Raw genomic sequence first — 27,752 nt, 5'->3', positions numbered from 1 at the left:
GTTAGTGCGGCAGTTGTCTTTCGGTTCTGCCGCGATACTGCAGCTTTGTAGTGATGAGGAAGATATAGCGCTGCTGGTATATTTATTAAGAAGGTTATTTTAAAAATATGTTTTGCCATATTCTTTGATAATAAAAATATCCTTATCAAAACAATGATGTTTCTAATTTATCACTGAATTTTATTCAAAATGAATAAAAATGTTATATAACATTTTGTAACTTTTACTTACAAATTTCTAATGTCCTTGAATACCAGAAATTGTATTGCACATTTTGTTGTAAATGCACTTTATTGAAGCAATACTTTGTCTATTTTGTATTGGCAATTTTTTGAAAAGTAAATATTTTTTGAAAAATCTAAATTGTGTCTTGATTGATTTTAAGTATGTTAACATAATTTGATAATGACATTATATTATTGCGTTCTAAGTAGAGTACCACAGGACCTCTCTCAAGCCAGCAATTGCACATGCTGCCTTGAGAGAGGTTGTTATCAAATATGATGAACGTTACTAACTACATAACCGTTTGCCTTTACATTTTTACATAACCACAGACACTGGATAGATAAATTACAATTATTTTAATTGGATATAATCAATTAACATGTGAATACTTGAAAAAAAGAAAACAAAAAGGTTTGCTGCAACTTCAAAAAGTCTGCTGGCTTCCATGGAAATGTCAGGAGCCTCAAGACTGAGAAGATGAAATCTGCTGGACGGCCTGCACACCACCAACACAGGAGAATTGCCAGGGCACGGCACCTTCAGGAGTCAAGAAGTAGTCAGCAAAGGTATCTCGTACACGGACACCCGAATTGGTTGGACGTCCTTGGCCCCAGTTGATTGCAGTGTTAATAACTGGTAGCTGTGACTCCATGTCTATGTCTTGAGAATATTCTCGAGCATAGTTGTGGAGTACACAGCATGCCTTAATCACTGAATCAACAGTGGCTGGGTCTAATTGAATTGTTGTGGTAAAGACCCTCCACTGACTGACCATGATTCCAAAGGTGCATTCCACGAGTCTTCGTGCCCGACTCAGCCTAAAATTAAAAATCCTCTTCCGGGCATTAAGTCCTCTTCGTGGGTATGGGCGCAGAAGGTTTGGCATAAGAGGAAAAGCCTCATCTGATACAATCACAAATGGGACTGAATGCGTACATTTTTGAGGTGGTTGAGGTGCCGGGAGCGAAACACAATCTCGAAGAATTTGCAGTCCAATCTGTGAGGTCCTCAACACCCGTGAGTCCCTAGTGCTGCCGTAGGCACCAACATCAATGGCAACAAATTTGTAGTGTGCATCAGCCACCGCCATCAACACCACAGAAAAATACTTCTTGTAATTAAAGAATCGTGAGCCTGAGTGTGGTGGCTGCTGAACACGTACATGTTTACCATCCACTGCGCCTATGCAGTTTGGGAAATTGGCAACATTTTGAAAGCCCACTGCGACCTGACGCCATGTCTCTTCGGTAGGTGGAGGCATCACTATGGGCTGCAATTTCAGCCAGATTGCATTGCATGTGCACCTCACAATTTTGGAGATGGTTGAGTGGCCAACCCGAAATTGGAGATGCAGGGATGCAAAGCTCTCTCCTGTGGCCAAATATCTGAAAGATAAAATAAAATAAAAATTAGTTTATTTGCCTCATACACTTTGTTCAGTTTTGGTGTCAATAGATGCTACCCCAGCCTAAAATCATTTTAAAACTTACCGCAAGGTGATGAGCAGCCGTTCCTCAGCAGAGATTGCCTTTCTCATTACAGTATTTTGATAGGTCAATTCTGGTCTCACAATTGACAACAAGCGATCAAATCCGTCAATTGGTATACGACAAAAAGATATAAATTTCTCAGGGTAACTAAAACAGATCAAAAAAGGGGTATATCATTACTATGCTACTATTCTGGCCATGTATAACTTTTGCCTGCTTGAATAAACCTCACAGATCCAAGAGATTTGAGTAATTATATAATAATATACATACCGTCGTAAATCTCGATACAGTACACAGAAGTGTCCTTTCTCTTCGTGTTGAATAAGAAGCGGATGGACCCACATTCTTCGCCTCTGTCTGGCTTGATGCTGATGAAAGTTTTATAAATTAATGCCCACATTATTTGTCATATCAATACACTACATCTAGTGATTTACTTACCTCTCTTTGGCGATGACGTCTCAAAATAGAGATGACTGTTTGCATTAAGAGTCGCAGATATGGTTTCCGTAGGCGCAGAGGTCTAATGTTAGCATTATTATCCATTTTTCACTCTCCAAAACTGACAATGTGCTATACAATTGTACTAAAATGGAGTATGCTGAAGAAGTAGGACGGGACTAGATAATGTCACAGGAAATGATGTTAAAAAAGGGTGAATTTTTGTTCTGGAGAGATGTTGAAAAAAATCTGCATGCAAATCCGCATGCAAATCCGCATGCCAATTGATGCGGATTAACCGCACGGAATTTCCTGTGAACACCCTGCGGATTTCAGTGCGGATTTTCCGCACATGAATCCTGATCGTGTGCATGTACCCTAATGTCCGGTCTGTGAAGTATGATGTGATCCAGGAGAGGGTCAGGTCAGTGATGCCAAGAGATGAGAGGGTTTGTAACAGAAGGGAATAGTCGACAATGTCAAAGGCAGAGGACAGGTCAAGGAGAAGGAGGACAGAGTAATGTTTTTGGTTTTGGCTGTTAGTAAGTAGAGATGAGCTATACAGTTCGGGTTCGTACCGAATTTTGGGGTGTTCGTGACACGGACCTGAACATTTACGGAAAAATTCGGGTTCGGGTTCGTTGTTCGACGATTTCTTTGGCGCATTTTGAAAGCCTGCAAAGCAGCCAATCAACAAGCGTCATACTACTTGCCCCAAGAGGCCATCACAGACATGCCTACTATTGGCATGGCTGTGATTGGCCAGTGCAGCATGTGACCCAGCCTCTATTTAAGCTGGAGTCACGTAGCGCCGCACGTCACTCTGCTCTGATTAGTGTAGGGAGAGGATGCAGCTGCTGTTAGGGCGAGATTAGGCAGGGATTAACTCAGCAAAAACACTTATTGAAGTGATCGATCTACAGCTGTGAATCATTCAACTTCTGCTAGTTAATTGCTCACTGTTTTTAGGCTGCCCAGAGCGTTTTTCTGTCACTTTTTTCTGGGGTGATCGGCGGCCATTTTGTGTCTTGTGGTGCGCCAGCACAAGCTGCCACCAAGTCCATTTAACCATCAATAGTATTTTTTTTTTTTTTTTGCTATATCCTACATCAGGGGTTTGGCTGTGCTTATTGTCACCCCTAGAAACTCAGGATAGAATTTTCTATATTTTATTGAGGGGTGAAATTCACTTGCAAAAATAGCAATCCCCCAAATCTGGTATTCCAGCTGTGGCTAGCCAAGTGTAATACTGTCTGCTGTCTGGCAAAGGATATTTTTTTTTCGGGGGTGAAATTCAATTGCCAAAATAGCAATACCCTAAATCTGGTGTTCCAGCTGTGGCAGGACAAGTTTTATAGTGTCCGTCAAAGCATAGTTTTTGTTCTGGGTTGAAATTCAATTGCCAAAATAGCAATACCCTAAATCAGTGGTTTATGCTGTTGCAGGCCAAGTGTAAATCTGTCCGTAAAAGGGTATATTACACTCAGCGTGCATCTCCAAGTGCATTTTTTTCCGTAAAAAGGGTATATTACACAAAGTGTTAAATTACAATTGCTGAAAGCATAAGCCTTTAAATTTGCACGCACTATTGTGCATCTCATAGTGTATTTCTGTCCGTAAAAGGGTATATTACATTCAAGGTGCAAATTCAAGTGCTGATAGGGTCATCCTCAATAACTTCACACGCTACCGTGCATTTCCAAGTCTAATTCTGTCCGTAAACGTATACCTGTCATCCAGGGCCTAAATACTAGGCCTACAATTTATATTCAGCTAAATCTGTCGTTACTGCTGTGCCTGTATTAGTGTAATACGGTACCTAAATAGATAGCCAGATAGTGTTAGGTGCCTGTAAAAAAAGGCCTGAATTTTAATTCAATACATTGGGCCAAATAATTTTTTTCTTATTGTGGTGAACGGTAACAATGAGGAAAACATCTAGTAAGGGATGCGGACATGGTCGTGGTGGTGTTAGTGGACCCTCTGGTGCTGGGAGAGGACGTGGCCGTTCTGCCACAGCCACACGTCCTAGTGAACCAACTACCTCAGGTCCCAGAAGCCGCCAGAATTTACAGCGATATTTGGTGGGGCCCAATGCTGTTCTAAGGATGGTAAGGCCTGAGCAGATACAGACATTAGTCAATTGGGTGGCCGACAGTGGATCCAGCACATTCACATTATCTCCCACCCAGTCTTCTGCAGAAAGCGCACAGTTGGCGCCTGAAAACCAAGCCCATCAGTCTGTCACATCACCCCCATGCATATCAGGGAAACTGTCTGAGCCTCAAGTTATGCAGCAGTCTCTTATGCTGTTTGAAGACTCTGCTGGCAGGGTTTCCCAAGGGCATCCACCTAGCCCTTCCCCAGCGATGGAAGACATAGAATGCACTGACGCACAACCACTTATGTTTCCTGATGATGAGGACATGGGAATACCACCTCAGCACGTCTCTGATGATGACGAAACACAGGTGCCAACTGCTGCGTCTTTCTGCAGTGTGCAGACTGAACAGGAGGTCAGAGAGGAAGACTGGGTGGAAGACGATGCAGGGGACGATAAGGTCCTAGACCCCACATGGAATGAAGGTCGTGCCACTGACTTTCATAATTCGGAGGAAGAGGCAGTGGTGAGACCGAGCCAACAGCGTAGCAAAAGAGGGAGCAGTGGGCAAAAGCAGAACACCCGCCGCCAAGAGAGTCCATCTGCTACTGGCCACCGCCATCTGGGACCGAGCACCCCAAAGGCAGCTTCAAGGAGTTCCCTGGCGTGGCAGTTCTTCAAACAATGTGCTGACGACAAGACCCGAGTGGTTTGCACGCTGTGCATCGGAACCTGAAGCGAGGCATTAACGTTCTGAACCTTAGCACAACCTGCATGACCAGGCACCTGCATGCAAAGCATGAACTGCAGTGGAGTAAACACCTTAAAAAAAAGGAAATCACTCAGGCTCCCCCTGCTACCTCTTCTGCTGCTGCCGCCACGGCCTCTTTCTCCGCCTCTGGAGGAACGTTGGCACCTGCCGCCCAGCAAACAGAGGATGTACCACCAACACCACCACCTCCGTCACCAAGCATCTCAACCATGTCACACGGCAGCGTTCAGCTCTCTATCTCACAAACATTTGAGAGAAAGCGTAAATTCCCACCTAGCCACCCTCGATCCATGGCCCTGAATGCCAGCATTTCTAAACTACTGGCCTATGAAATGCTGTCATTCAGGCTGGTGGACACAGACAGCTTCAAACAGCTCATGTCGCTTGCTGTCCCACAGTATGTTGTTCCCAGCCGCCACTACTTCTCCAAGAGAGCCGTGCCTTCCCAGCACAACCAAGTATCCGATAAAATCAAGTGTGCACTGCGCAACGCCATCTGTGGCAAGGTCCACCTAACCACAGATACATGGACCAGTAAGCACGGCCAGGGACGCTATATCTCCCTAACTGCACACTGGGTAAATGTAGTGGCGGCTGGGACCCAGGCGGAGAGCTGTTTGGCGCACGTCCTTCTGCCGCCAAGGATCGCAGGGCAACATTCTTTGCCTCCTGTTGCCTCCTCCTCCTACTCGGCTTCCTCCTCCTCTTCTTCCACCAACTTCAGCACAGCCCGGGGTAAACGTCAGCAGGCCATTCTGAAACTCATATGTTTGGGGGACAGGCCCCACACCGCACAGGAGTTGTGGCGGGGTATAGAACAACAGACCGACGAGTGGTTGCTGCCGGTGAGCCTAAAGCCCGGCCTGGTGGTGTGCGATAATGGGCGAAATCTCGTTGCAGCTCTGGGACTAGCCGGTTTGACGCACATCCCTTGCCTGGCGCATGTGCTGAATTTGGTGGTGCAGAAGTTCATTCACAACTACCCCGACATGTCAGAGCTGCTGCATAAAGTGCGGGCCGTCTGTGCGCGCTTCCGGCGTTCACATCCTGCCGCTGCTCGCCTGTCTGCGCTACAGTGTAACTTCGGCCTTCCCGCTCACCGCCCCATATGCGACATGCCCACCAGGTGGAACTCCACCTTGCACATGCTGGACAGACTGTACGAGCAGCAGCAGGCCATAGTGGAGTTTCAGCTGCAGCACGCATGGGTCAGTCGCACTGCGGAACAGCACCACTTCACCACCAATGACTGGGCCTCCATGCGAGACCTGTGTGCCCTGTTGCACTATTTCGAGTACTCCACCAACATGGCCAGTGGCGATGACGCCGTTATCAGCGTTACAATACCACTTCTATGTCTCCTTGAGAAAACACTTAGGGCGATGATGGAAAAGGAGGTGGCCCAGGAGGATGAGGAGGAGGTGGAGGAGGATGAGGATGAAGCATGTTCACAGCGGGGTGGCACCCAAAGCAGCTCGGGCCCATCACTGGTACGTGGCTGGGGGGAAACGCAGGACGATGACGATACGCCTCCAACAGAGGACAGCTTGTCCTTACCTCTGGGCAGCCTGGCACACATGAGCGACTACATGCTGCAGTGCCTGCGCAACGACAGCAGAGTTGCCCACATTTTAATGTGTGCGGACTACTGGGTTGCCACCCTGCTGGATCCCCGGTACAAAGACAATGTGCCCACCTTACTTCCTGCACTGGAGCGTGAAAGGAAGATGCGCGAGTACAAGCGCACGTTGGTAGACGCGCTACTGAGAGCATTCCCAAATGTCACAGGGGAACAAGTGGAAGCCCAAGGCGAAGGCAGAGGAGGAGCAAGAGGTCGCCAACGCAGCTGTGTCACGGCCAGCTCCTCTGAGGGCAGGGTTAGCATGGCAGAGATGTGGAAAAGTTTTGTCACCACGCCACAGCTAACTGCACCACCACCTGATATGGAACGTGTTAGCAGGAGGCAACATTTCACTAACATGGTGGAACAGTACGTGTGCACACCCCTCCACGTACTGACTGATGGTTCGGCCCCATTCAACTTCTGGGTCTCCAAATTGTCCAGAGTGTGGCCAGAGCTAGCCTTTTATGCCTTGGAGGTGCTGGCCTGCCCGGCGGACAGCGTTTTGTCTGAACGTGTATTCAGCACGGCAGGGGGCGTCATTACAGACAAACGCAGCCGCCTTTCTACAGCCAATGTGGACAAGCTGACGTTCTTAAAAATGAACCAAGCATGGATCCCACAGGACCTGTCCATCCCTTGTGCAGATTAGACATTTATAACTACCTCCCCTTAACCATATATTATTGTACTCCAGGGCACTTCCTCATTCAATCTTTTTTTTATTTTCATTTTACCATTATATTGCGGGGCAACCCAAAGTTGAATGAACCTCTCCTCTGTCTGGGTGCCGGGGCCTAAAAATATCTGACAGTGGCCTGTTCCAGTGTTGGGTGACATGAAGCCTGATTCTCTGCTATGACATTAAGCCTGAATCTCTGCTATGGGACCTCTCTCCTCTGTCTGGGTGCCGGGGCCTAAAAATATCTGACAATGGCCTGTTCTAGTGGTGGGTGACGTGAAGCATGATTCTCTGCTATGACATGAAGCCTGATTCTCTGCTATGACTTGAAGCCTGATTCTCTGCTATGACATGAAGCCTGATTCTCTGCTATGGGAACTCTTTTTTTATTAGAAAAATACAAAACTTTTCAGACAAGAAAAACAAAACAGAACAGCTTTTCAGCTGGCCCAGCCTCACTCACACTCACATTCATACCAATACCCTATAAAAAAAACTATATACAAACTATATACAAATGCTAAAAATGAAATGAAACTCACTTAGCCGGTTCAGCTATAAAACCCAAAAGGAAAAACTTGACTACTCGTCAATAAAACAAAAACGCAAATAAGACTAATAAAACAATAATAATAATAATAATAATAATAGTAAACAAACAAAAAAAATATATATATATATTTATTTTATTATTTTTTAATTTTTTTAAATATTTTTTTTATTTATTTTTTTCCCATCACCAATTTTTTTTTTTTTTTTATATTACCTATTTACTAATATAAAACATAAGGCAAACAAACCTCACCTCCCTAATCTAGCCCTAACCCCCACTACCTACTCAATCACCCTTCACCCATCACCCAAGGCTGACCTCCGCCTCACGTCTCTCTCGTGTCCGCATAGTCCGAGGCCAGCCCTACCTCCACCACCCACATCTAGCCCCTCGCCCCATGTCCACCCATGTCCGCATAGTCCAGGGCTAGATGCAGGCCTCCCCACTTCAATACACACATAAAACACTTAAAAGTACAAATAAAAGACCCCTTCCCTCACCCACCCAACCTAACTAGCCCCAACTCATTCTATCCTAAAAAACAACATAAACAACATAACTATTTAACACACACTGCAAAATATTCTAATATACAGAAATACCCGAAGGCCCAAGCTTGGTCTCTGTAAGCCTTTCTTCAAAGCTCAACATCCCACAAAACAAAAGTCTACGGTGAAAGCATCAGCCCACCACCAGGAAACGTATGACTAGGCTAGGGCACGCTAAAAGCAAAGCCTCTCCAGAGGAGAGAGGCCCTACTGGTGCCCAGTCTCTCATACTCCAAAGAACGCACCTTCACCAGGTCACCCAGAATGTTCCTACATACCTCGTCCACTGGGAGGACTTTCTGCTGCATTGAAACTAAGCACCGTGCATTCCACGTGTAGAACCTAACCACTATACTGACTAAAAAACATGTGCACAGGTCCCTTCTACCAATGTCTCTGAGCACTCCATAAGCCCACTCCGCGTAGGAGAGGCTGGCTAGCCTAGGCCAGCCAATGGAAGCTCCCACCCGTTGGTATACCTCTGTATTAAAGGGACACTGAAGCAGGAAGTGATCCATACTTTCCAGTATGGAGCCACACTCCTCCCGGGGACAACCCCTTTCATCAGAGTTCCTGTACTTCAAGTTGTCCCTCACATACAGCCTCCCGTGAAAGCAGCGCCAAGCCAAGTCCCAAAACTTCAAGGGGATCCTTGCAGAATTTAGCAACTGTAACCCCTTGTCTAGATCCCGGCTTGGGCAATCCCTGAGGGCCAGGGGCTTCTGGAAGTGGGACAACAAGACCCTCTCGTCAAGGGACCTCCTTGACAGAGTCCTGATCTCCCTCACCTCCAAACCCCACCGGCGGATCACCTTCAGAATCGGGGTGACGTAAGTCGGAAGATATCCGTGAGGCGTACGTAAGTCCTTCACTTGCCCTCCTGTCTCCCATTCCTGGAAGAAAGGCCGAAACCACCCCCGGCAGGAGACTACCCACGGAGAAGCCCTCTCCATCCAGAGGTTCGCCAGATTCGCTTTAACAAAGGTGTTTACAAGAAACACCACGGGGTTGACCATAGATAACCCCCCTAGTCTCCTCGTGCGGTAAGTCACTTCTCTCTTGATCAGGTTCAGTCTATTCCCCCATAAGAGCTGGAAGAACAGACTATAAACCCGAGTCCAGAGAGGCTCTGGCAAGATACACACGCTACCCAAATAGATAAGCAAAGGGAGTAAGTAGGCCTTGATCAGGTTTACCCTTTCCCTGAGGGTCAAAGACCAACCCTTCCACTGGTCGACCTTCTGAGCAGCGATCTTAAGCCTGTCGTCCCAATTTTGAGTGGGATAATCCCCATGGCCAAAATGGATGCCTAGGACTTTGGCTGACGACTTGGGCCCTGGGAGGGTGTCCGGGAGATTAAAAACTGGATCACCCCCTCCCAGCCAGAGACTCTCACACTTATCCCGATTGATCATGGACCCGGATGCCTCCGAGTAGCGATCCACTTCAGACATCACGTACTCCGCCTCCCCTCTCGAGGATACGAAAATGGTGACATCGTCAGCGTACGCTACTACCCTCAGAGTGGCTTCCGGCGCCGCCCGATCCATCCCGACTCCCGCCAACGGTCCACGATCGATCCGCTTAAGAAAGGGATCAATTGCGAACACGTATAAAAGCGGGCTCAAAGGACAACCCTGGCTGATGCCAGACCCAACCTCAAAAGAGCAGCCAGACCAACCGTTCACAATCGGGAAACTCTCTGCCCCTGCATACAAGATCTTTAACCAATCGACAAACCCCCCCGGCAGGCCATACTTCAGAAGAACCGACCAGAGGTACTCATGGTTCACCCGATCAAACGCCTTTGCTTGATCTAAAGACAGCATGTACCCCCTCCAGTGGCCTGCTCTACTCTGTTCCACTGCCTCTCGGACACCGAGTACAGCACTAAAAGTGCTGCGGCCTGGAACCGAGCACTGCTGAGCCGCCGAAAGGAGTTGGGGTGCAAATTTTACCAGCCTATTAAAAAGTATCTTGGCCAGAATCTTTCTGTCCATATTAAGAAGTGCTATGGGACGCCAGTTCTCAATACGGTTCGGATCTTTACCCTTTGATAGAAGGATCAGAGCTGACCTCCTCATTGACCGAGGCAGAGTGCCCGAGGATAAACACTCATTGAATACCTCAGTCAAGAGGGGACATAAAGAGTCCTTAAAGGTCTTATAAAACTCGGATGTTAAGCCATCCGGGCCTGGCGACTTCTTCAGAGCTAACCCTTCCACCGCCAGGATAACTTCCTCCTTCCTGATCTCTTCTACCAAACCGTCAAAAGAGAGGTGAGCTCCTGACTCAGGGGTGACTTCAGCCAGGAAAGCCGACATCCTGTCCCGATCCAGATCCCTCCCCCCCAAGAGGCACGAGTAAAAGGATCTAACGACTTCCAGGATCCCTGATCTGGACCTGTTCAGAGACCCCGTACTATCGACCAGTCCTGTTATTAACTTACTCTTCACTGACATCTTACAATTTCTGTAGGGGTCGGGCGAGCGGTACCTCCCGAAGTCCCTCTCAAAAACTAAAGATGTGTGCCTATCATACTGGCACCTCTTGAGCAAAGATTTCACCCTGGAGATATCCTCGCGGCTACCACCAGTCGAGACCAGATGCTCGAGTTTCCTCCTCAGACCCAGATACAGGCGGTAGCTGTCCAGGGACCTGAGGCTCGAGAGTCGGCGGAAGAACTTTGCAGCCCGATCTTTGAATATCTCCCACCACTCTGACTTAGTATCACAGAGATCCAGTAAAGGTACCTGACTCTGAAGGAAGTCCTCAAAGGATTGTCTCACCTCTGCTTCCTCCAAGACACCCGAATTCAGCTTCCAATAACCTTTTCCCATTTGGGGGGATTCTGAAATATTCAAAGAAAACATAATCAAACAGTGATCGGAGAATTCCACCTCCACAACCCTTAAGGGCGAAAAGGTAGCCTCCTCCTTCAAATAAAACCTATCTATTCTAGACCTGATCTGACTACCTCTATAGAAAGCGAAACCCCCGTGGCCTGGGGTATGCCTAATGTGGACATCCTCCAGACGAGCCTCACTAGCTACTCTATTCAGAAAAATACTATCATAAGTCAGCCGGTTTCTGGTGCCTCCCCTGTCTTGGGGCCTTGTGACAGTATTAAAGTCCCCACCAAAAACCACCTGCCGGCTTGTAAAAAGGAAAGGCTTAATCCTCATAAAGAGACATTTCCTGTCCCACCTGGACTGGGGCCCGTAGATATTAATCAGGCGAAGTTCCTGTCCCTTCATGAGGACATCCAAGATCAAACAACTCCCCATTTCTAATTCAATTACTCGTCGGCATTCTACCGGTGCGGAAAAAAGGACCGCCACTCCGCTATACGGCTCAGCCGCAAGAGACCAGTAGGAGGGCCCTGGTCTCCACTCCCTCTTGGCTTTATAAATCGCTGCCAAATCTGGCATCCTGGTCTCTTGCAAAAACAAAATGTCAGCTTCAACACGGCTGAGAAAATCGAAGGCTGTGAAACGAGCCGCATCCGACTTAATGCTGGCGACATTAATGGTCGCCAGAGTCAGCAGAGCGGGTACCGCCATAAAGAGTAGTTAAATTAGACGGCCTTCTTCCCATCCTTCTCCCCCCTTCCGGGGCTGCCTTCTAGAGCAGCACGACCTCTCTTAAGGGAGATAGTGGTATCCATCTCTGCCACCACCACCTCCCTTTGCGCACCACTCCTGGCTTTCGTAGTCTTAGGGCCCGGTTTTGCCACCCCTCCTGAGGACCTTGCATCCCCACCAGAGGGGGGCGCGGGGCCCCCTGGAGACACTCCCTCCTTCGCCCCCGGCCCCTCACCTTCAACCTCCTCCTCAGCAGAGAAGGCAGAGGTCTCATCCAAGATGAGGTACCGGTTGGAGAGCTCCAGAGGGGAGCCGGTTACACCTTCCCTGGCAACTTTGGTCGGGCTAGATCTTTTTTTAGTACGCCGTCTACTTTGGGACTCTGCCCCACTACCCTCTGCAGAACTTTCGTAGTGCGAGGACAGAGTCTCTTCGGCCCGATCCAGTTTCTCAATCTCCTCCTCCAGCTCGCTGCCCCCTAGGGTCTCGGATTCAGGAGGGGCAGTCGTTTGGGAAGGAGCGGGCATCACCCCAGGACAGGATTCCTCCCCCTCCCTCTCCGCCTGACGCCTCTCTTTCCGCCTCTGCCGGGACGGGTTGTTCCGGTTCCTCACTGACCCCTTAACTCCACTGCCTTTGCCAGTACCCGCCTCAGCCGAAGGGACCTCCTGGCCAGCTCCTGCATGATCTCGGGCCACATTGGCCTCAGAGAGAGGACAGCGACTGAAGGGGTGCCCGAGCTCCCCACACAGGTTGCATCCAATCTCCTCACAAGATGCAGCAAGATGACCTGTCCCCCCACACAACGCGCACTTCTGCAATTGGCAGCTGGCGCTGAAGTGTGTGGGGCTGCCGCACTTGTGACAGAGCTTAGGCTGCCCCCTGTAGAAAACCAAGATCCTGTCTCGGCTGATAAAGGCAGATGATGGAATGTGGGAAACTGTACTACCCAGACGCTTAAGCTTGATATTAAACGTCCAGCCACCCGACCAAATGCCAAACTCGTCCAGGTTTTTAGCTGGTATTCCCTGGACCTCTCCGTACCTTCCCAGCCAGGTCATGATGTCAATACAAGAGAGCGACTCGTTACGGGTCAGCACGGTCACTCTCTTGACCTCACTCTGGCGGGTTATCGCTTTTGCAACGAAACCACGCCAGTCCGGCATGTTCTTCACCAGCTCATACCCGGACCAGAAGAGCTCAAGCCCCTCCGGCCGGACAAAGCTGATGTCAAACTCCTTGGAGCCAAAAGGATGGATCAAGGCAAAGATGTCAGTTGCCCTGAAACCCACCCCAAGCAGGAGCTCCACTACCCTCTTTCTAGTAGGGCAAGCTTCCTCGCTACTCCACTTGAGACAGACCACATTCCGTCTGGCTCCAGGGCCGGTTGTGGGTGAAGACCAGGTGGTCTCGCCCCTGTTCTGTTCTCGGAAGGTCCGAACGCCATGTCTGTTGAACCAGAATGAACATTCCACCTTCTTCCCCTCTACGGAAAAGGAGCTCTCCCCCTTTTTGAGGGCCTCCAGCAGTCGCCGCTGCAAGTCACCATTACCAAACCCTGAGAGCGAGTAAGCCAAAGAAGTCAGCCCCTCCCCCCCTACAGCCGCAGCCACACTGGCATAACTTCTGCCAGGCGCCACGGATGCAGGAGGGGCAGCAGAACCGGCTCCCCCCCCTACCTGTCACAAGTGTCGCACCGGATCCTCCTGAGGGGGCACGCAGGGGGGGGGGCACCACTTTTCCAGCAGCAGGACCAACCCCCGCATCCACCCCCCCACCAGGACCCCGAACGACCCCCGACCCCTCGCCTGCCCCCAAACACACAACTGGGCCAGCTGGGGTAATAACATTAACATTTTTCCTTTTATACACCTCTGCCTCAGCCTCAGTGGTCCCTACCACCACATCCTCGGCTTCATAGGCGTTTTCACAGTGGACTGCGACCTTTGCCACTATCCTCCCCATCCCCCCCTCTTCTGAGGAGGACAGAGAGGACGCGGCGGCTTCCTCTCCCCCTGTATACCCTATGTACAGTCTTTGCAACTTTATTTGTTTTATTTGTTTTAATGTCCTCACAACGTCCTTCTTTCTTGCCTTCTTTCTTGCCTTTATCCATAACACTGGAGCAGGCGCTCTGCGGCACCACTGCTCCCAGGCACGTCAGCCCAGCACAAAGCCACTGCCGCAGGAGCCCCGCCCCTCCCATACCCGCCCATGGACACGCCCTCAGGCACTCCCAGGGGCATGCCCGCAGACTCCCCCACCGCCCAGGCCCCGCCCCCTCCCACCGCCGGTACAATGACACCAGCAGGGGAAGGAGCAATGAGCACATGAGCAGCAGAAGAGGCAGGGGCAGAGAAGGAAGCCACAGGACCCCCGGCACCCGCCACTTCACATATGGCGACGGACGTATGGTCCCTGCCCCCCCACCCACAGACACGCCTCCAGGTACACCCAGAGGCGCGACCGCAGATGCCCCCCCGCCCTGGCCCCGCCCCCCTCCACTGCCGATGCACTAACACAGGCGGAAGGGGCGACGGGAGACACAGGCGCACGGGGCCCAACGGGGGCAGAGGAAACAAGGACCATACCACCATCCAAGGCAGGAGGGGTGGCGACAAAATCGTCACACCGCTGCACCCCCACCAGACACTTATCCAGCATTCCGGTGGAGGCAGCGGCGGTGGGCGGAGCCACACCCAATGCAGCCACGCCCCCCCCTCCTCTCGCTTTCGGCACCAGCTTGTGCGGCTTTTCAGCCGCTCCCACCTTGCCGCCCCTGCTACTGCAAACAGGGTCGGCGTCCGACGCCATCTTTTTCGCACAGATTAAATTACTTTTAACTACATTCTCTATATTCTCCCCACTCCCACGCTCTGGTTCCCCTGTAGAAACCAGGCTAGGGGGGATAGCGGGGTTAGCCCCCTGAGCCGACTTTGCAGCCAGTCCAGAGGGCAGTGGATTAGACACATACACATAGTTCACTTCTTTGTTTTTATTTGCCTCTTTTTGTTTTTGTTTCTGTCTCTTTTTTTTCCTCGCAGGTTCGTCCTCCAATAATTCCTCTTCAAAAACAAGTACGTCAACATGAGCCCGGGGGGACTCTAGATAACGTATCTGCTCCATTAACTGTCCCCCTACCCCACTGCTCTCACTGACCTCTTCCTCATCTGAGCTAGTGGGGGGGAGACGGACCTGCTCGGGCCGGATCCCAGCCCTGCAGGCTGTCCCCCCAGGCTCACTATGGTATCCTCCTTATCTGATGAAACTTTTTTCAAGTTCATTTCTGCAAATCTCTTTTCATTCCTCAGCTTTTCTTCAAAAGGGCCACTATTTTTCAATATGTCGGCCCTCCTATCCTCCAGCTCCCTTATCTCGACATTCAGGGTTCTGATTTTTGCCACTATTTCAGGCCTTTTCATCTTAGAGGCTTTGTCAGCTTTTTGTCTCTCACTTTTAATATCACTCTGGAGTTTTTTTAAGGTCTTACCAGCCTCTTTATACTCCCGGAGGTGGGCTGCGATGCGGGAACTGTACTGGACCACCAACTCCCTGGGCCTCATAGTACCCCAGTCGGCCTCCACCAAACCCGACCCACCTCCAGGAGCACCCGGCATACTTTCAGGAGGGTTATCGTCCACCCTCCTGGACTTGCCGGCGATGTTCACGGCTTCGCCCCTGGGGGCCGCAGGGGACACTTCCACATGACCCCTGCTTGATCTTCTGACCCCCAGAGCGGAAGATGGAGCAGAGGCCGGTAGTTCACCTCCCCTACTCCCCGCCGGCCTACCCCGGGAAGCAGGATCCTGAGTCTTGCTTGAGCGCATGGCCCAGGCCCCTACCAGCTCCCTAGGGAGAGGCAGGGCCTGGGCTGGGGAGAAAAGGTGGAAAACCTCCCCACAAGCCTGGTTCCTCCCAGGGGATTAAGGTGTTGAAAATTCTTCCTGGGGCCTTAACGAGGTGGAAGTTGCCAGGAGCTGCTGCACACACACCCTTCGACCTCAGCTGCAGACACCAGAAACGCCCACGCCTGAATCTCTGCTATGGGACCTCTCTCCTCTGTCTGGGTGCTGGGGCCTAAATATCTGACAATGGCCTGTTCCAGTGTTGGGTGACGTGAAGCCTGATTCTCTGCTATGGGACCTCTCTCCTCTGTCTGGGTGCCGGGGCCTAAATATCTGACAGTGGCCTGTTCCAGTGGTGGGTGACATGAAGCCTGATTCTCTGCTATGGGACCTCTCTCCTCTGTCTGGGTGCCGGGGCCTAAATATCTGACAATGGCCTGTTCCAGTGTTGGGTGACGTGAAGCCTGATTCTCTGCTATGACATGAAGCCTGATTCTCTGCTATGACTTGAAGCCTGATTCTCTGCTATGCCATGAAGCCTGATTCTCTGCTATGGGACCTCTCTCCTCTGTCTGGGTGCCGGGGCCTAAATATCTGACAATGGCCTGTTCCAGTGTTGGGTGACGTGAAGCCTGATTCTCTGCTATGACATGAAGCCTGATTCTCTGCTATGACTTGAAGCCTGATTCTCTGCTATGACATGAAGCCTGATTCTCTGCTATGGGACCTCTCTCCTATGTCCGGGTTCCGGGGCCTAAATATCTGACAATGGCCTGTTCCAGTGGTGGGTGATGTGAAGCCTGATTCTCTGCTATGCCATGAAGCCTGATTCTCTGCTATGGGACCTCTCTCCTCTGTCTGGGTGCTGGGGCCTAAATATCTGACAATGGCCTGTTCCAGTGTTGGGTGACGTGAAGCCTGATTCTCTGCTATGACATGAAGCCTGATTCTCTGCTATGACTTGAAGCTTGATTCTCTGCTATGACATGAAGCCTGATTCTCTGCTATGGGACCTCTCTCCTCTGTCTGGGTGCCGGGGCCTAAATATCTGACAATGGCCTGTTCCAGTGGTGGGTGACGTGAAGCCTGATTCTCTGCTATGACATGAAGCCTGATTCTCTGCCATGAGACCTCTCTCCAATTGATATTGGTTAATTTTAATTTATTTTATTTTTATTTTTATTCATTTCCCTATCCGCATTTGTTTGCAGGGGATTTACCTACATTTTGCTGCCTTTTGCAGCCCTCTAGCCCTTTCCTGGGCTATTTTACAGCCTTTTTAGTGCCGGAAAGTTCGGGTCCCCATTGACTTCAATGGGGTTCGCGTTCGGGGCGAAGTTCGGGTCGAGTTCGGATCCCAAACCCGAACATTTCCGGGAAGTTCGGCCGAACTTCTCGAACCCGAACATCCAGGTGTTCGCTCAACTCTATAGATGATAACTAAGTTAATTAGCAAATCCATTTTTAGAAGGATACACACTCTGCCTAATTCGTTTGTATTTGTAAATTTAAAAGGGGTTTTCCAGTTTATACAAGTGTGCCATGTACTATGGGGTCACTCTACAGTAGACTTCTCTTGAAGAGCAATCTATCCCATAGAAGTCTATTGAAGAGCGGCTGCAGTACACAGCCACGCCACAACATCGTAGATGGGGTCTATTCTAAGAATACTCATAAGAATACTCACTTGTGAAAACTGGAAAACATTGTTAATGATGTACAAGGTTGACCACATTTCAATGGAATGTCCTACAGAAACTCAGGTTGATTTTTTTATATTTTTTAGAAGAAACAAAGGCCAAGTTTATTGGTGAATAAGCAGCTGTGTTCAAAATAATAGCAGTGTGTTTAAAAAAAGTGAATAAAGCTCAAAATCCTTCTAATAGCTTTTATTTCCATACATACAAATGCATTGGGAACCCTACACATTCTATTCCAAATCAAAACATGAAGAAAAATATATCACATTTGTGTTGTTCCTCTAAAAAAATTGAAGAAAAGTGAATATTAGACTATTAAAAAAAATAGCAGTGTTTGTATTCTTCTTTACAAACTCAAACATTCACTGTATAAACTGAAAAATGGTTGAATATTTTGCTTTCCTTTGAATCATTTAACTAATATTTAGTTGTATAACCACTGTTTCTGAGAATTGCTGTACATCTGTGTTGCATGGAGTCAACCAACTTCTGGCACCTGTGAACAGGTATTCCAGTCCAGGATGATTGGACTACATTCCACAGTTCTTCTCTATTTCTTGGTTTTGCCTCAGAAACTGCATTTTTTATGTCACTGTAAAAGTGGAGGGGCACTCAAATATCAAGGAGCCTATGGTAGCAGGTAAACAGACAATATTGTTTAATGAACACTAATAAAATATCCAAAATGATAAAAATGACATATAAAATGGCATATAAAAAGAGACATCTAAAATATGGCTGACATTGATGGGTATATATGACACATCCAAAATGCTGACTGTAGCACCAAAAAGTATCTGAATGTCACCTGAATCTGGTCGACATGTACTGCAATCAAATGTCCCATATAGGTGAGCAGAGGCGTACCACTGCAGCGATAAGTGAGATGGAGTATAAAAATCAGTCCATATCAAATAGACCAAATAGGTCACCATATGCTAGATCACCATATAGTCAGTTAGCACTTCCCATTGAACACCGTAATTCAAGAATCTTACCACCGGATGGTATATCAGATGTCTCCTGTCTGGCGTGTACCTGCTACCGGCGTCCCGTGTAGTCTCGCGGTACCAACATGGCGTCCCACGTGACTTGCGGTGTCCCACGTGACTTGCGGCGGTGACTCGTGATAGACAGTCCACGTGATCAGGAAGTTGTAAGTGGTGGGATATGCGCCTGTCAATCCCGCGTCTTCCAGTGGGAATTTCCATGCGGTGTATAACTGTGGTCTTAAATTGATAATAGATGGCCGTATTGTACCATTATAGGCCGCTGATGGCATAGATCATAATCATTAGTTGCTTGCTACTCCGTCCAAATGTACCATACGTGTTTCAGGGTACCTCCCCTTCTTCAGTGGCGGTGTTTAGCAAGCAGGAAATGCAGTGTTTAAATACTCCATTTTGGACATGGAATGATGGGAAAATAATCCATCTGAAATTGTGGCACGGAGTAGTGGCAATGGAATAAAAAACGCATATGCGTTTCTGGTGCATTTTTGTTTAAAATTGTAACAGACTGGATGTACAATGTAAGCAATCGAATACTTAGTGATAAAAACATATAACAACATATAAATCCACATAATAGAAACCCATGGAATAAAAAACGCATGTGCGTTTTCGGTGCGTTTTTTGTATATAATTGCAGCAAACTAGATGTACATTATAAGCGATCATGGTCGACACTCAATAAGCGTATAACGTGCACAATGGGAACATATATTGCAATATACTTGTCAAGAGGTCTATACTATTATTCTGAGAGGTGGAAATGTTGGGAAGGGCAGTCTGATAGGGAGGGGGGATCCAAACGCTGATAAACAGCCAGACTTGGATCCCACATCACCACCAGACATCCCCCCAAAACCTATAAAAATCCAAACAGTTCCATCTCTGCGTTGAGACCCTTGGGTATAAGGCTATCAAATTCAAAGATCCGGCGGGATTCCTGTCTGGACATATTCATGATGTGATTCCCTCCCCTCCATGATCTCTTAACCTTCTCAATGGCCACGAAGGTGAGGGTGGAGGCAGGGATCACAATCATGAATGTCCTTAAAGTGTTTAGACAGAGAATTAAGTTCATATACCTTACGAATATTAGAGAAATGTTCCCTCACTCTTTCTTTTAGAGTTCTCTTTGTTCGGCCTAGATATTGTCTATGACAACTACATTTCAATATATAAATGACATCCTTTGAATCACAGTTTAATGTTTCCTGAATGTCAAAAAGAAACTGTTATGTGTCAATGCCACTCTTGTGGTTCTCTTGGCAAAAGAGGTGGCTTTGCAATTGAGGAATCTGCCACACCTTAAGAAACCCTTCATTTGAAGCCAGTCAGAACCTGTACTCCTATCACGGGTTGTCTTAACGCTTGGTGCTACTTTGGAAGCGAGGTTAGTCGCTTTACTATATGTAATTTGGGGAGTTGTTGTCAATAGCGGTCCTATGATCTTGTCATCCCGCAAGAAGTGCCAATGGCGTTTGATAATTGTCTCTACCCATCGATATTGAGAGTGGAATGGTAATATTATGCATATAGTCTCGTCTAATGGCGTCAATTTACTCGGTCCGAAGAAATCTGCCCTATTCATATCCCGAACCTTATGTAATGCATCTTCTATAGTTGTGGTAGGATATTCTCTGTCTTTGAATAATTGTCTAAGTTTCTGGGCCTCTTCTTCAAATTGTTCATTAATTGTGCAGTTTCGTTTAAGTCTCCTAAATTGGCTTACGGGTATATTCGTAAGCCACCTATGTCACCCCACAAGTTTTCTATTGGATTAAGATCCGGGGATTGGGCTGACCACTCCTTAATGTCAATCTTGTTGGTCTGGAACCAAGATGTTGCACATTTACTGGTGTGTTTGGGGTCGTTGTCTTGTTGGAACACCGTTTTCAAGGGCATTTCCTCTTCAGCATAAGGCAGCCTGACCTCTTCAAGTATTCTGATGTATTCAAACTCATCCATGATCCCTGGTATGCGATAAATAGGCCCAACACCGTAGTATGAGAAACATCCCCATATCATGATGCTTGCGCCACATTGCTTCACTGTCTTCACAGTGTACTGTGGCTTAAATTCAGTGTTTGGGGGACATCTGACAAACTGTCTCCGGCCATGAGACCCATAAAGAACAATCTTACTTTCATCAGTCCGCAAAATGTCTGTGAAGGTTCTCATTTATCCAGGTCATGGTATATCTGTAAAGAATAAAACAGTACGTCCAGTTGCCTTGATTTATTCTTTACAGATAGTCCACAAAATGTCTCTTTAGGCCAGTCAATGTGCTCTTGTAACGTCTTCAGCACATGTCTTTTTTTCAACAGTGGGAATTTGCTGGGGCTTCTTGCAGATAGCTTGGCTTCACATAGGCGTCTTCTAATTGTAACAGTACTCACAGGTAACTTTAGACCTTCTTTGATCTTCCTGGAGCTGATTGTTGGCTGAGTCCTTGCGATTTTGGCTATTCTTCTATCCATTTGAATGGTAGTTTTTCGCTTTCTTCCACGTCTTTCAGGTTTTGGTTGCCATTTTAAAGCATTTGCGTTCATTTTAGCTGAGCAGCCTATCATTTTCTGCACTTCATTATATGTTTTCCCCTCTCCAATCAACTTTTTAATCAAGGTACGCTGTTCTTTTGAACAATGCCTGGAACGACCTATTTTCCTCAGAATTTCAGAGAGAAATGCACTGTAACCAGCATGTACAACATGTGCTGCCTTCCTTCCTTAAATAAGGGCAATAATTGCCACCTGTTTTTCAAAGAATGAATGACCTCACGCATGGAACTCCACACTGCTATTATTTTGAACATGCCCCTTTCAATTAGTGATTTAATTACACAGAATCAGCAGCATGCATGTCATGACTGTTGGGTCTGTTGGGTTTCTATTATTCTACTACACCCGCTATCCGGCATTCTGGCAAGTGTTCCGGAATTTTGGCCGAAGCATGCTGCGGTATTTTCTCTGTCCAAATACCGTAAGATGGACTGAAGTGAAGACATCCTGATGCATACTGAACAGAATGCTTTACATTCAGAATGCATTAGGATAAAACGGAAGCGTTTTTTTTCCCGGTATTGAGCCCCTGTGACGGAACTCAATACCGGAAAACTTTAACGCTAGTGTGAAAGTACCTTTAGACATGCTGGGAGTTATAGTCCTCTCCTGTTATACCTCCTACAGTAATGTGCTCTGAATTCGGGTTTGGACGATGGATAGGGGAGGATAGTCTTCCGCCTAGGGTGCCACTTCGCTACCCATAAAGGGGGGCACACTCATGGCCGTCCAACTTCACAAGCCTCAGGCCGCTAGGCCTCAAGCCTGTGATGCATTAGAACAGACCAATAAGCCACAATGACATCACTGCAACCTCCTGTGCTGAGTCTCAAATGATGACATCATCACATGAGACCTGGAGCAGGAGTGGTGATGTCATTGGGACCACATGCATCAAGACGCAGCAACACAAACTACAGATAAAACTGTGGTCTGCATCGCATTTTTTTTATAATAAATGTCCTTACTTCTGGGGGCACCAAGGAAGGGGGAAGGAGATCATTGTATATACCTGGCACTACTGGACAGGAATGGAGGAGCATTATATACATACTGGCACTACGGTGGAACATTATACATATATATTTGTGGTAGGAGCTAACCGAGGAACAGAATAGGCATGCCTATGTGCTGCCCTGACCTGACTGGCTGGAGTGTGCCCGGCGCCAGTGATGAGGTAAGGCCTAGAGAAGTGGGCCACCCAGGAGGAATGACTGAGAAAGGGGATGGGAGGGAGGGGCAATGAACGGGCGCCCTCCTGCTTGTAGCCGGGGGTTTAAATGCAGGAGGGCGCTCCGCCCACAATTACAGGCTGCAAGCAGCCTTAAATATTTGTGGTAGGAGCTAACCGAGGAACAGAATAGGCATGCCTATGTGCTGCCCTGACCTGACTGGCTGGAGTGTGCCCGGCGCCAGTGACGAGGTAAGGCCTAGAGAAGTGGGCAAAAAGAGAACTGCCCCGGGGTAGGGTACAAGTATTTATTGGAACATCGTGATGCCTATAAAGCCAGTGAACGAAAGGCTCTGGAGATCTCAACTCGCGGGTTGGGAATATACCTTGCGTAGCAGGATGACCGCCATCGACCCATCCTGCGGATGACGTGTGCCGGAACCTGATGACTGGACGCTGCGGACACGGCCCCTATGCGAAAAGAGCGTCCGGATATCGTGCTGGGGTTGTACCCCAGTCCTGCCGCCAAGGTGCGGATATTGGAGACAAACTGGGCCGAAGATAGGGGCCTACCATTAACTGGGAGCAATGGTGCGTCTAACGCGGAAGACTGGAGGGAGGCCAGAAGCTCCTGTAGCACCTTAATGGGACACCAACAGTTGGCCATAGGGAAAAACTCTACCTCGGTGGGAGGACCTGCCTGGTTGGTCTTGGCTGATGGGATGGACAGTATGAAGTGGTCCGCGTGCCAGGTGAGATGTCGCCTGAGCAGGGTCGCTCGATTGACCGTGCCGCAGGTGAACTCCCCGGGCCTAAGGAACCCATAGAACCCTAGGTACATGGCTGCCTTGGTGATGATGCTCGCCAATTGCCCAAAAGGGAGACCGTCTAGGGCTACGGACAATCTGCGGAAAAGCTCACCTGACACCGGTTGCCTGCGCACCTGGACCACCGTGCTAGCTTTCTGAATGCCCCTGAGGGTGGCTTTGATGGCCTGATTGGAAAAAATGGATTTGGCAGAGGGGTCACTGAGCATCCGGTGGTGCTGAATGCCGGCCAAATACAGCCTGATGGTGTTGACTGACAGGTGCCGGTGCGTGTGGCAATAGGCTATGAAAGCCATGATGAACGTGACCTCGTCCACCTCCCCCCGGGGATGGGTGTCACTGAACTCCCTGAAAACTCTGAACCCGGCGTCATAGTTCCTGGCGGTGTTGGCGGCTAGCGAGCGCTGGACCAATGACCGTGCAGACGCAGGGGCTCTAGTCCAACAGGAGGGAGTTTAACGGCGGAGCTGGAACACCGACGGGGTCTGCCTCTTGGAGCTCCTGAAAGAAGACATCATAATTAAAACGCGACAGGGCGTCCGCTGCTACGTTCTGTGTCCCCTGAATATGGACCGTGATGATATGGAAATTAAATGACAAGGACAGCCACACAAGTCTACGCAAAAGGGACATGATCCTGCGAGACTTTGCCCTTCCCTTTGGATATGATCTCTACTAGGACCTGGCTGTCAGTCCTGAAGATAACCGACTTATTTGCCCAGAGAGAACCCCACACCTGGGCCGCCGCCACAATTAGGTACAATTCTAACAGCGGGGAGGATTTCATGGCCTCAGTCTCGGATATGAGCTCCACCGGCCAACTGCCGACCAACCACTGTGGATGGAAGATGGCAGCGAACCCACGGGAGGCCGCGGCATCGGTGAAGACCGTGGGGGACGCTGGATCCGAGGATGGTACAAACAAAGAGATACCATTCCACCCGGCCAGGAAAGCCTGCCACATCTGGAGATCCGCCATGGCGTGTCCGTCTAGTTGGATGGTGGAGTCCTGATCCGGGGCTGTCGGGAGGAGACTGAGGAGCCGGGAAGTGAAGGCCCTGCCCTGGGGCATGATCTTGAAAGCACAGTTTAGGAATCCAAGCAGGGACTGGAGCTCCCGCTTGGACAGGACCCTGAAAGAGGCCGTGGAGGAGACGGCGGACTGGATCTTGGCCAGCTTGGCAGCGGGGAGGCTGGCCTCCATGCGGACCGAATCCAGGGTGATGCCCAAGAAGGTGACCCTGGTGCCCGGACCCTCTGTTTTAGCCGACGCCACAGGGACCTCGAGACTGGTGAATAGCTGAAGCAGGCTTGCCAACCCCGAGGGGGAACCCTGGGGCCTCTCCACGATCAGTAAGTCATCCAAATAATGGATGACCATGTCCAGACCCCCGTGGTGGACCAGGATCCAGTGCAGCGCACAGGCGAACCTGTCAAACAGCCACGGGCTGCTCTTGGACCCAAAGGTGAGCCGGTTGGCAAAATAGTACCCGTCCGCCCAACGTAACCCGTAATACTGCCACAACTGGGGAAGGATGGGGAGTAGTTTAAAGGCGTCCGCAATGTCGGCCTTGGCCAGCCAAGCCCCTTCCCCGGCCAGCAGGACGTACTGGATGGCCTCATCAATGGACGCGTACGACATGGAGAACTCCTCTGATGGGATCAGGGAGTTGAGGCTGGGAATGGGCGACATGTGTGGAGCCGACAAGTCGTATATCAAACGCCTTTTATTAGATGATTGTTTGGATACCAACCCAATGGGGTTTATCCTCCAAGTGGTGAAGGGAATGGCCTTGAACGGGCCCAGCAAAAAACCCTTCCGGACCTCGTCCTGCAAGAGGGTGGCCACTGATCTTGACAAGCCGACTGCAGGTTCCTTCCCTCCCAGGAAACTTGGGGGAGGGCAATGAGGCCCATATGGAAACCCCTTTCAAAACCGGTGAGAAGGAACTGGACGGCTTGGCGGTCGGGGTGGTTTTGCAATAGGACGCCCAGGAGCTCGACGTTAATGTCGGTCAGTCATAAGTTCTTCCGCTGTCTCTTGGGGCAGCTGGGGCGGGAATGGGCCCTGAAACAGAGGGAGCAGATGTGCAATGCGCGACAGCTATTGAAACTGCAACCCCCCCGCGTTGAAATTATTGCACACCTGACTCTGCCCCAGGTATGTGATGGGCCTACCCAGTTTATCGGTGGAGCCCTGGAACCGCTGGGTGCCAGCGGGGCCTGGCAAGGAACCCTCCCGGGTCGGGGTGGGGAGGTTGGGACACCAGTCGGCGGTGTGCTGAATTAATTGGCACGCTGCGCAAGTTGGAGCCTGTAACCCCGCAAAATGGCGACAAAACAGCTCCATATCTAGATTGGCCCAGTCCGTGCGGAACTGAAATTGGGCGAGGGCTGCGGCTGCCTTGGCCGAGAAAGACCGGTGGTAATCGTAGAAGTTGGTCCCGCCATACTTGTACCCCAAGTCGGTGACCTGGTACAAGTACGAGTCCATCTCTTCCCGCCTATGTGGCTGGACGCTGCATATGGTGTCCTTATAGAGGCTAAAAGCCAGGACGAACTCCGGAATCGATAGCTTTCGGTTCAGTCGGGCGTCCTTGGCCCTGAGAACTACCGAGACCTCCCCGCAACTGATCACTTTGTTTTCTGACACGTCCTGGGACGCAATGAGAATGGACGCCAGGTTGACGTCCCTCCATGCCAGAATGTCCCTTTTCAGGTTTTCGGGGATGAAGTGTGAGGGGGCAATCTGGGGGCTGGCACGGACCGTACCTGGAGCCGCGTCCTGGGACGTGGAAGGCAAGGCAGGAGGGGCTGGGGAAGGTAGTGCCGCCGGAGGCCGGGACTCCAATTCCCCCATCCTGGCCTGTACGTCTGCTACCGAACCTGCCAGGCTGCCAATGGTAGCCTGCAACTGCAGAATGGACAGCTGTATAGACGATAGAGAGGGCTGGTCGTTGGGGCCCTCCGGTTCTGTCATCAGGAGGCGGTACAGCTCCGCCTCCCTCGCGGAAGCGGGATGACGGATTCCCCTCCTGTTGAGCTCTGCGACGAGCTTCGGGATGGTCCAGCTTCGCAGAGAGGGGTTGCTGGCGTGCCCTGACACGGAAGTCCCGGGTAAAGATAGGCTATCAAGGTGTAGGGCGAGCACTCAACACTTGGACCAGATAGATAGCAATAAAATAAAATTTAATTAAATCACAATGGTATAACACGTGAACATATACCTAGAATCTACAATTGGCATATAAAAACAAAATTAAAATTGCAATAAAATTCCTAAATAATATAACCACAATTCAGGATAATAATGGTATCTGTCCCTTATGTAGACCACATAAAAATGGCGTGTATCTGGATTGTAGCACTTCAATATCCAGGGTACGCAGGGAACATGTGGTGCTGTGGGTTATAAGGATGAATCCGGTGTTAATGGTGTCCAATGTTAGAACAGCTGAACCCTGCAGCTCCTACTCCTGTGAGTAGGCGTATCCCAATGTCCTTGGTTACAAGTGATACATAATATACAGTCACCTTGCTCGGTCAGAAAGACATACCCGTCCCATAAGTTTCACAGATGGAATTGTCCTACCTCCGTTGGTATGGCTCATCGGTGTCTCTACGGACGTGAGCGGGAGGTGAGCGGGAGATGGGCACAAGGTGAGCGGCGTGGGACGCTGTCGGCGTCTAGCTCCTGGCTCCTGTGGATTGCTGGTCTCGGATCTCGCGAGATTTCAAACGTAGTCTGTCTCCGGGCAGTGAAGAGTGGTAGTTGATAAATAATCAGCTCTCTGTCCTGGATATCAGGCTTCTTCAGTTAAGCTTCTCTGCATGGCCATGCATAAGTTGCGGAGATATTGCTTTCACAGGTGTGCGGCCCACTGAAGAAGCCTGATATCCAGGACAGAGAGCTGATTATTTATCAACTACCACTCTTCACTGCCCGGAGACAGACTACGTTTGAAATCTCGCGAGATCCGAGACCAGCAATCCACAGGAGCCAGGAGCTAGACGCCGACAGCGTCCCACGCCGCTCACCTTGTGCCCATCTCCCGCTCACCTCCCGCTCACGTCCGTAGAGACACCGACGAGCCATACCAACGGAGGTAGGACAATTCCATCTGTGAAACTTATGGGACGGGTATGTCTTTCTGACCGAGCAAGGTGACTGTATATTATGTATCACTTGTAACCAAGGACATTGGGATACGCCTACTCACAGGAGTAGGAGCTGCAGGGTTCAGCTGTTCTAACATTGGACACCATTAACACCGGATTCATCCTTATAACCCACAGCACCACATGTTCCCTGCGTACCCTGGATATTGAAGTGCTACAATCCAGATACACGCCATTTTTATGTGGTCTACATAAGGGACAGATACCATTATTATCCTGAATTGTGGTTATATTATTTAGGAATTTTATTGCAATTTTAATTTTGTTTTTATATGCCAATTGTAGATTCTAGGTATATGTTCACGTGTTATACCATTGTGATTTAATTAAATTTTATTTTATTGCTATCTATCTGGTCCAAGTGTTGAGTGCTCGCCCTACACCTTGATTTCTTTTTGCTACATACCACTAGAGGAGGGGTGATCCTCTATACTGGGCT

The 27,752-nt window shown here is 49.3% G+C and overlaps 1 protein-coding gene across 1 annotated transcript; it reads right to left on the bottom strand.

The window, feature by feature from the left end:
• Window positions 1-22,248: 22,248 nt before the first annotated feature.
• Window positions 22,249-24,521, bottom strand: LOC120991410. The gene is made up of 2 exons (XM_040420232.1): window positions 24,406-24,521; window positions 22,249-23,478 (listed from the first exon to the last, which is right to left on the bottom strand). The coding sequence occupies exon 2, from the start codon at window positions 23,428-23,430 to the stop codon at window positions 22,636-22,638; it is 795 nt and encodes a 264-aa protein (XP_040276166.1). The 5' UTR covers window positions 23,431-23,478; window positions 24,406-24,521; the 3' UTR covers window positions 22,249-22,635.
• Window positions 24,522-27,752: the final 3,231 nt, after the last annotated feature.

Source organism: Bufo bufo, chromosome 2, assembly GCF_905171765.1.
Source record: "Bufo bufo chromosome 2, aBufBuf1.1, whole genome shotgun sequence".
NCBI lineage: Eukaryota > Metazoa > Chordata > Amphibia > Anura > Bufonidae > Bufo > Bufo bufo.
This window is presented reverse-complemented; position numbering and strand designations above follow the sequence as displayed.

Excerpts from the sequence above, each read along its gene's own strand:
- LOC120991410 (XM_040420232.1), bottom strand. The coding sequence starts at position 23,430 with ATGGCTTTCATAGCCTATTGCCACACGCACCGGCACCTGTCAGTCAAC.